The sequence below is a fragment of the Sinocyclocheilus rhinocerous genome, unplaced genomic scaffold (assembly GCF_001515625.1).
Source record: "Sinocyclocheilus rhinocerous isolate Xijiao unplaced genomic scaffold, SAMN03320098_v1.1 scaffold334, whole genome shotgun sequence".
NCBI lineage: Eukaryota > Metazoa > Chordata > Actinopteri > Cypriniformes > Cyprinidae > Sinocyclocheilus > Sinocyclocheilus rhinocerous.
The window spans coordinates 1,497,930-1,506,111 of NW_015658500.1; the positions used below are offsets into that span (position 1 = coordinate 1,497,930).

The 8,182-nt window shown below is 34.2% G+C and overlaps 2 protein-coding genes across 4 annotated transcripts; one reads left to right on the plus strand and one right to left on the minus strand.

Moving 5' to 3' along the window:
• Positions 1-546: 546 nt before the first annotated feature.
• LOC107722187 (N-acetyltransferase 9-like) lies at positions 547-3,032 on the plus strand. 2 transcript variants are annotated; one of them, XM_016530439.1, is made up of 7 exons: positions 547-628; positions 843-929; positions 1,017-1,126; positions 1,251-1,391; positions 1,473-1,532; positions 1,634-1,728; positions 2,355-3,032. In XM_016530439.1, coding segments are annotated over exons 1-7 (654 nt in total). In that variant the 5' UTR covers positions 547-626; the 3' UTR covers positions 2,514-3,032. The 2 variants fall into 2 exon arrangements, with proteins under 2 accessions (XP_016385925.1, XP_016385926.1); XM_016530440.1 differs by having other exon boundaries at positions 585-763; positions 2,355-3,031.
• Positions 3,033-3,287: 255 nt separating this feature from the next.
• Positions 3,288-6,449, minus strand: LOC107722190 (leucine-rich repeat-containing protein 59-like). 2 transcript variants are annotated; one of them, XM_016530445.1, is made up of 8 exons: positions 6,328-6,449; positions 6,031-6,148; positions 5,821-5,880; positions 5,540-5,698; positions 5,331-5,435; positions 5,122-5,194; positions 4,596-4,787; positions 3,288-3,830 (listed from the first exon to the last, which is right to left on the minus strand). In XM_016530445.1, exons 2-8 carry the CDS (start codon positions 6,127-6,129, stop codon positions 3,574-3,576), a joined length of 945 nt encoding a protein of 314 aa, XP_016385931.1. In that variant the 5' UTR covers positions 6,130-6,148; positions 6,328-6,449; the 3' UTR covers positions 3,288-3,573. The 2 variants fall into 2 exon arrangements, with proteins under 2 accessions (XP_016385931.1, XP_016385929.1); XM_016530443.1 differs by having other exon boundaries at positions 6,031-6,155; positions 6,328-6,448.
• Positions 6,450-8,182: the final 1,733 nt, after the last annotated feature.

The window sequence follows — 8,182 nt, forward strand, 5'->3', positions numbered from 1 at the left end:
AAGAATTATTAAATATGCCAGATCTGAAAACAATCATGTAGCCTCAGGCAATCTGGAAAATAACCTATTTAAAAAAAATTTTTAAAAAAAAATTTCATTTAGTTCTCATTCACTTATGAGAAAATGGTTGCAAAATAATAACTCCTTTTGTGTTTCATGAAAGAAAGAAAAACATGAGAGCAACAAGAGGGAGAGAAAATAGCTTTTTTGTGTGTGTAAAGCTGCACAATTTGGTAAATAAATAAACACTGCACTTGAACTGCCATATAAGAAGGAGAGCGTACAGATAACATGTATAAACAGCTGGAAGTTTAGGACCTACAGACATACATCTTTTATTTGAACTGCATTAATAAATATTAAATGCACCAATCAAATTTGTTCACTGAAGTGTTATATGAAATACATAGATATACATGTATCATATTTATATAGAGTGTTGCTTGATTGGTTTGTCTGAATTTCTTTTAAAATCTTTTAAAATCTTTTAAAATGATCATCATGAATGAAGTAGCATGTGATCTTTAAACGAAACGCTGTAGTCTTGCGCCCTCTCGCGTTTCAGAATACAAACGAGCAACCGTTTCTGCGCATGCTGATGACGTAGTTCATATGCGCCGCTGTTTATGTGAGTTGAATTCATTGAAACTCGTAATATTGTGATACGATTTGTTTAGTGTATCACGGCACGTTGGATGTTTACGTAAATTAAACAGATGGACATAAATTGATCGACCATTCTGTATTCAAGTTTGATTCTGAGGTATGATGGTGACAAAAATGCTACACTGCTAGTTAGAACGTTTAGATAATTATGTGCCTTAAAACACTTTATTTTACAGGCTGCTTATAATGAGGATAAATGAAGATACATTACTGGAGGGGGAGAAGGTTGTATTAGTACCTTACAATGCAGATCATGTTCCGAGGTATTAATAAGTGGATCAAGCATATCATTTTGTGCCTGGTGGCTGTAGTCTCAGATCGTTTTAACCTAATCTAACACCTGTTTTCAGGTATCATCAATGGATGTGCTCTCCTGAACTGCAGAAGCTGACTGCATCAGAGCCCCTGACACTGGAGCAGGAATATGACATGCAAGGAAGCTGGAGAGAAGATGATGACAGTGAGTTTCCACCTTTCACACGAACATTTAGTCCTGTTAGTGTCCTGTTTCCATTCAAGCACATGGTCGATATTTTCCCTGATCTGTTTCTGTGTACATTTATAATGTGATTTTTCTCCCTCAGAGTGCACCTTCATCATCTTGGATAAACAGAAATGGGCAGATCCGAGCATACCGGAGCAAGAGTGCATGGTGGGAGATGTTAACATTTTCCTGACTGACCCCAGTGATCCTTCCCTGGCTGAACTGGAGATCATGATTGCAGGTTATCATAGAGGTTGCAGTGCATTTTAGTTCATTCAGATTGGCTTGAGTAGGTCAGTAACATCAGATGATTTTTTTTTAGTGCCCTGCTACAGAGGAAAGGGACTTGGGAAAGAAGTGACACGTATGATGATGTACTACGGTAGGACAAAGCTGATGATTAAAGATCATCTCTTTTTAGTAGTGACTACTCCCTATATGTACAGTGTTTGTTTTTGTTGTTTTTGGAATTTACCTCAACAGGTGTCCATAAACTTGGAATTCAAAAGTTTGAAGTCAAGATTGGTTTGGATAACAAAATTACCATTGCCATGTTCAAGAAATTCCACTTCCAAGAGGTGAGAATGAATAAAATGACTTCATTCCGAAACTGTTTTAATTCCCAAGTAAAATGTGATATTTTTCACCCCTTAATTCTGACGCACACTACCAAACGTTTTGAATAATTAAGATTTTAATATTATTACATAATGTTAATATTATTACATTTTAAAGTAAGTGTTTTCTATTTTTTATATACAAAAATAATAATTAATTTATTCCTGTGATAGTAAAGCAGCCATTACTCCAGTCAAATGATCCTTCAGAAATCATCCTAAGCTGATGTGGTGCTCAAGAAACATTTCTTATTATCTTAAGTGTTATATCAATGTAAACTGTGATCTAAAATAATTTCTGAAGGTTTATGTGACACTAAAGACTGAAGTAACAGCTGCTGAAAATTTAGCTTTGCCATCACAGGAATAAATTACATTTTAAAATATTTTCAAATAGCAAACTATTTTGACTGAATTTTGATCCAAAAATGCATAAGAGATTTATTTCAAACACGTCCAAAAAACCACATCTCTAGTGATCAAGTATAGTTATTTTAACTGTTTAGCTAACATTTTTGTGATTGTATTTAAAGAAAAATCATTTTTACTTGAATAATATGATTTTTTTTTTTTTGCTGTCTCTGCAGCTCTCCATCAGTGAAGTCTTTCGGGAGGTCACTCTTGGGGTCACCGTGAACGAGGCTTTACAGAAGCATGTTTTTGGAAACATGGATTTCATGCTGCAGAGGGAGTATGGGAAGGCACGGGACATCCGACAGGCACCGTTCACACCATTATCTCTGTGACAATAGTTTGTAGAAGACTATATGTAAAGAGAAAAGCCTTACGGTGCATCTCAATATAAAATATTAATCACTCACTGTCACAGAAAGCTGAGGCACCTCTAGTAGTAATGTTTGTCACAACCTTATGTGACAAAATATTTCTGAATTTTTCTAATTCAGAATTAAATGTGTTGACTCAACCACACATTCAATACTGTATTGTTAGAAATATTATTATTGTATTGTGATTTTAACCTCTTAAGGCATGGAAATTAAGAAACTGTACTATAAACAAACTCCAATTTAGACCTTTTAATCTGCATTTTATTTGCATACTGCATGTTTTAAATAAATAATTTGTCTAGAAAACAGATATTAATTATATTTGTTATTTGTTGCTTATATCATTGTAAATCTTTGTGAATATACACAAGATACTAATCAGTTTGTCTTTTATGTATTTGTGTTGTAGTAAATGTCCTTGCAACAATACCAACAACAAAAAATAGAGTCTTGAAAACACATTTGTTGTGCATTGATGCTTACAATAAAAAAAAAAATTGTTTTATGATCTCAATGATATGTTTCTTTAAAAGGGAATTCCAAAATTATTCCAATGTCCTGGCAAGCTAACAGTATATAAGCTTTCCAAGTTTTAGGTAAAAACGTACCTGAGCAAGTACAGAGAGCAGTTAAACTTCCTTTAAGAATCAATTTTGCTTTTACCAACTGTAGCACAGGGACAGCAAACATGAGCTAATCAAAATCGATCAAATCTTTTATTATAAGATGTTGTGAAACACTTACATAAGACTCCAAAGGTCACAAATGTTATTATTCATCAACTGTTTCTTGAAGTCCATTTTCCTTTCCCGATTTGGCAGTTTAAAGACATACAAGCAGGATTTTCATTCACAGACTGGTCCATAGTTATCACATGGATTATTATCGTTTAAAAAAGATGCAGCAACGGAAGAAACAATTCCATAGGAATTTCTGCAGACAGGTCTGTGACTTGGTCCCAGTGCGTCACCTGAGAGGTTCAGATCCGCGGCAGGATGGATCATTATCAGACACGGTTTTATGTTCTGAGATCAGACATTTTCTGAATGACCTGCTGCACAACCTCCAGACCCTGAGCCCACCTCACAGTCTCCTCAAAGTGCACGTTGAGTGGAACACAGAACGCCTCCTTCCTCAGTTCAGTCAACTGACAAACTGCTATTACGCTTGCTACTCCCACAATTAGCAGGAGAAGGAGTTTTAAAAGCAGAGAGAAGAACAGGGAGCAGATGGACCGCTTGGCTTTGGGCACACACTCTGATGCTGTCTTTTTACCTATAGTGAAGTGTAGAACTTAAACTCAAAACATCAACATTGAAACACGCTGTACATATTACATGTACAGCACATATAACATATGCAGTAACACATCGTATATAACATATATCAACCTGACATATACTACAGTTCAAAAGTTTGGGGTCAGTATGATTTTAAAAAAATAATCATTTTTACTTTTGTTCAGAAAGGATGCATTAAATTGATCAAAAGTAACAGTAAAGACATATATAATGTTACCAAAAAAACTATTTCAAATAAGTGCTCTTCTTTATTCTTCTATTTCTAACTTTTTAACTTCTATTCATCAAAGAATTCTGAAAAGATCACTGCTTCCACAAAAATATTAAGAAGCAAAACTGCTTTCAACACTGATAATAAGAAATGTTCTTGTGCACTAAATAATCATATTTAAATTATTTCTGCAGGATCACATGACACTGAATATTGGAGTAATGGCTTCTGAAAATTCAGCTTTGCCATCACAGGAATAAATTACATTAAAATACATTTTTAAAATACATTAAAATAGAAAACTTATTTTAAATTGTAATAATATTTCACAATATTACTGAATTTTTGAACATCCTTGGTAAGCATAAGAGACTTCTTTCAAAAACATTTTAAAAAATCTTAAAATCCAAACTTCTGAACGGTACTGAAGATCGAAGATCCAAATACTTCAACATTTTATGAATCTAAAGTAAAGTATACAGTGTAATGAAGTAATTAAATGTCAGTTCATGTAAGATAAAACTGTACCTTGATTTTGAGCAGCTTTCTTTTTCTTCTCTTCTTTCTTCTTTTTCTGTTGTTCTTGTGCAGCAAGAGTAGCCATCTGAGCTTGATACTCCTTTCTCTTCTTCTCTTTCTCATCGGCTTTTTTCTTTTTTTGTGCTTCCTTTTCCCTGGCCTCCTTTTCCCTCTGCTTGGCTTCTTTTTTCTTTTCTAGTTCTGTAATGGATTGAAACATATTCTAAAATTAATACATTAATATATAAAATGAATGCAAATAAAAAAAATTTAAAAAAAGTTTCAACATTTTGTAACTGAATTAAAAATTTGTGTAAATATTACTTAAATATTACTATAAAAAAATATTTCAAAACTATACTATGTCTAGGTCACTCATAAAAAAAGCGAGCCAAACTAAATACCCCAAAATTCTGAATTTCAAGTTCTAAGTTCTGAACTTAATGTTTTGCTCAACTTGTAATGCTCATAATATCATTTATAATGGAAATTAGGTGAAAAAGACCAAAAGCTGTAGATGTTTTGGGCTCCCTACCTCTCTCTTTCAACAAATGACGTTCTCGTTCCTTTTCTGCTTCTTCCTGAAGTACCCTCATGTGCTGGAGAACCTGGACATATACAAATTTTAAAAAAAGAAATTGTAAATTTTTGATTGTTTCAAAACTTTGACTATGCGGTAAATAAGCTTATTTATACAGTACAAAACTGATCTTTGACACTTCTGCTTCAGACCACTCGACTCACCCTGGATGCGCACTGTTTGCACTGTTTCTCATCCAAGCAATCGCCTGCAGCCTTGGCCAATGATAGCTCCAATGGGTTATCCTTCAGATCCAGCCATTTCAGACTCTATAACAAACAAATGCCCTCAATTACCAACTGCAATTGATAACAGAGCAAACGCCATGTTCTAATATTAGAGGATGTTTGCAGCCATGAGATCCTAAACCCACCTTGAGTTGTGAGAAGCCGACGGGAAGCATTTTCAGTTTGTTGTTGTATAAATCCAGGTGCTGGAGATTACCAAGTTGCCCAATTTCTTCTGGTAAGCAGACGAGCTGGTTCTTGCTCAGGTCAATTTTGATAAGGTGAGTCAAGCTACAGAATTCAGGCTGGTGAAGTAACAAAAACAGTACAAAAACATTAAAGAAACTACAAATTACAGCAAATCTGATTTGTGTCCGATTCTATTTTTTTTTTTTTTTTTTTTTTTTTTTTTACAGTTGTCACTTACAGTCAGAGCTGTTAGATTATTACAGGACAGATCCAAAACCGTTGCCTTTGGAAGTGCAGCCTGTACAGAAATCAATGTTAAAAATTGTCAACGTTTTCTAACACTTTGCCTAAGGATATGCTAAATGAATACAGGGGGGGGAATAAACAAAACCAAGGCACACTCAAAATAATTGTAAAGTGAACAAATCTGCAGCCACGTGTAACTTACCAGCTCCTTGACTGGCACTTCTGTAAGATTACTGAGACTCAAATCAAGCTCATTGCCATCAATTTTGTCTTTAATGTTTTCAACTTTGCCTTTAATCATGATGATGTGCTGCTCCTCACTGGACACTGAATAAAAAATACCCATGATTAGCAATCAAAACCAACAACGCATTAAAATGAAAACAAGTTTTGACAGCTAGATGGTTTGGACAAAGTAAGAGAGTTTTCATTGATAAAGTTGACTTCAACCAGCAGCGTTCTGATATTATGTCTAATTGTAATGAATGAAAGTCCTTACCTTGTTACAAATGGTAAAACAACGGTCCAGACCCACTGCAGAGGAGTAGTTGAATGCAGTGACTTCACTGATCTCGCACTGCAACGGATAAAAATCCACGTCACTGCTGGCGCGTGCCAGAACGCGCAGCTGACAGCGTGTCTCGATGAGCGCCCGCTGTGAGCGCCATCTAGCATCTGGAGGTCTGAGTCAGTTCCACTGGATTACTTTCTTAATAGTATGTTAAATTGTGCCAGTTTATGAGCCACTCAGAAATGTACCAATGCTATGAGTGCGTATGAATGTTAACTGTAACAATCTGTGCACATTTTCCTCAAGTAAAAATATAATAATAAAAGTAAATATTAAGGGGTCACACTCTTGGCATTGAGTGATATCATAATAACTAGCCTATGTAACCACATCCCCTGTGCAGTTTATATGAATGTACTCCATTATAGAAATTTATGATTTTAAACATGGTTTAAACAGAACCCTGCCAGTTCTTTCAGAGAAAATGCATTAGATTTGTGTCAGTTTTTGTCACAATATTCTTCAGTGATTTTGTAAAGCATGCTTTATTTCACAGAATATTAAGTAGTATTATAAAGCGCATATGCTGAGGTAGGCCTACAGGAGCAGGCCCGGTTCTTGACAGCTATAAATTAATTTGCAACTTTATTGCAGTGTTGCTGATATATGTACACTACTGTGCAAAAGTCTTAAGCCATTAGTATTTTCACCAAAAAAAAAAAGGCTTTAAGACAGTTATTTTTATCTTTTTTTCAGAGATCTGATCTCACCATTATCGAGTCTGTCTGGAATTGCATGAAGAATAAAATAAATAAATAAATAAATAAATAAAAACGACACAAACTAAATCCATAGGAACTGTGGCAACGTCTCCAAGACACTTGAAGAAGAAAAAAAAGTCGAATAGTTTTCATCAATGGATCACAGTTTGTTTCTTACATTTAATTTAACAGCATAAACAGCAAGTATACATGCATTTTAAACACTTATGTTATGTTCTTGCTCCGTCCATGTAATAAATGCACGTTATTGAATGAGCTGAGTTTTCAAGAAAATTAATTAAACTGCTCAGGTAATTTCAGTGCTAGGCTATGATACACAAACTGTCACCGTCCCACCTGTGGGACGCTTGGCGCTCTTTTTTTTTGTTGTCTTTTTTCTCTATCAAATCTTTTAGTAATCATCATAAATCATATATCATTTGAAAGCTTAGAAGCCCAAGATTCATCCTGTGAAATCAGACATTGCTTTACCATGGAAATGGTACTTTAAAATCTTTTGGCGGTCTCCTCCCCCTTAGTGGACAGTGTCAAGTGTCATATTACAAAATGAATGATTCTTTTAGAATCAAAACTTTTTATAATCTTGACAAAAAACATATAATTGGAAAGGTCTGAGTCTCAGGATTCCATATTTGAAAAATGCATTAAAAAAAATTCAATGGAGTTTGGATGGCACCCGGTGGCTGTTTGTGGTATAACGCCCTAAATAAAATCTCACAGGAACCTCAATTTTTTTCATATCAACTTCAAATTTGGAACATAACTTATTTAGACATAAGGATTTAATTTTATACCAATTTTAAAGTAAAACCTGATATGTAAAATATTTATTATATATAAAATAAAATAAAATTAATATAGTGCATTTTCTTTACAGTAAATTTAAACTACTATAACTTTTTGATACTTAAATTTTTTGAAAAAATTCCACTTTTGCGAGAATCTGCTGATTTGAGACCAAACTTATGTCTGTATTGCAAAGTGTTCATAAATTACAACAATTTAAGTTTGGATAGTGCACCTGCATGCCTATTTTAAAAAATGGGGGGTGACAGTTAAGG

What these genes read in the sequence shown, in the direction of transcription:
- LOC107722190 (XM_016530445.1), bottom strand. Translation starts at nt 6,129, where the DNA reads ATGATTAAAGGCAAAGTTGAAAACATTAAAGACAAAATTGATGGCAAT. An exon ending in GCAAACAGTGCGCATCCAGG is followed by an intron (nt 5,195 to 5,330) that starts GTGAGTCGAGTG and finishes GTATATGTCCAG; the next exon opens with GTTCTCCAGCACATGAGGGT. An exon ending in GAAAGCTGCTCAAAATCAAG is followed by an intron (nt 3,831 to 4,595) that starts GTACAGTTTTAT and finishes ACTTCACTATAG; the next exon opens with GTAAAAAGACAGCATCAGAG.
- LOC107722187 (XM_016530439.1), top strand. An exon ending in AATGCAGATCATGTTCCGAG is followed by an intron (nt 930 to 1,016) that starts GTATTAATAAGT and finishes ACCTGTTTTCAG; the next exon opens with GTATCATCAATGGATGTGCT. An exon ending in AGAAATTCCACTTCCAAGAG is followed by an intron (nt 1,729 to 2,354) that starts GTGAGAATGAAT and finishes CTGTCTCTGCAG; the next exon opens with CTCTCCATCAGTGAAGTCTT.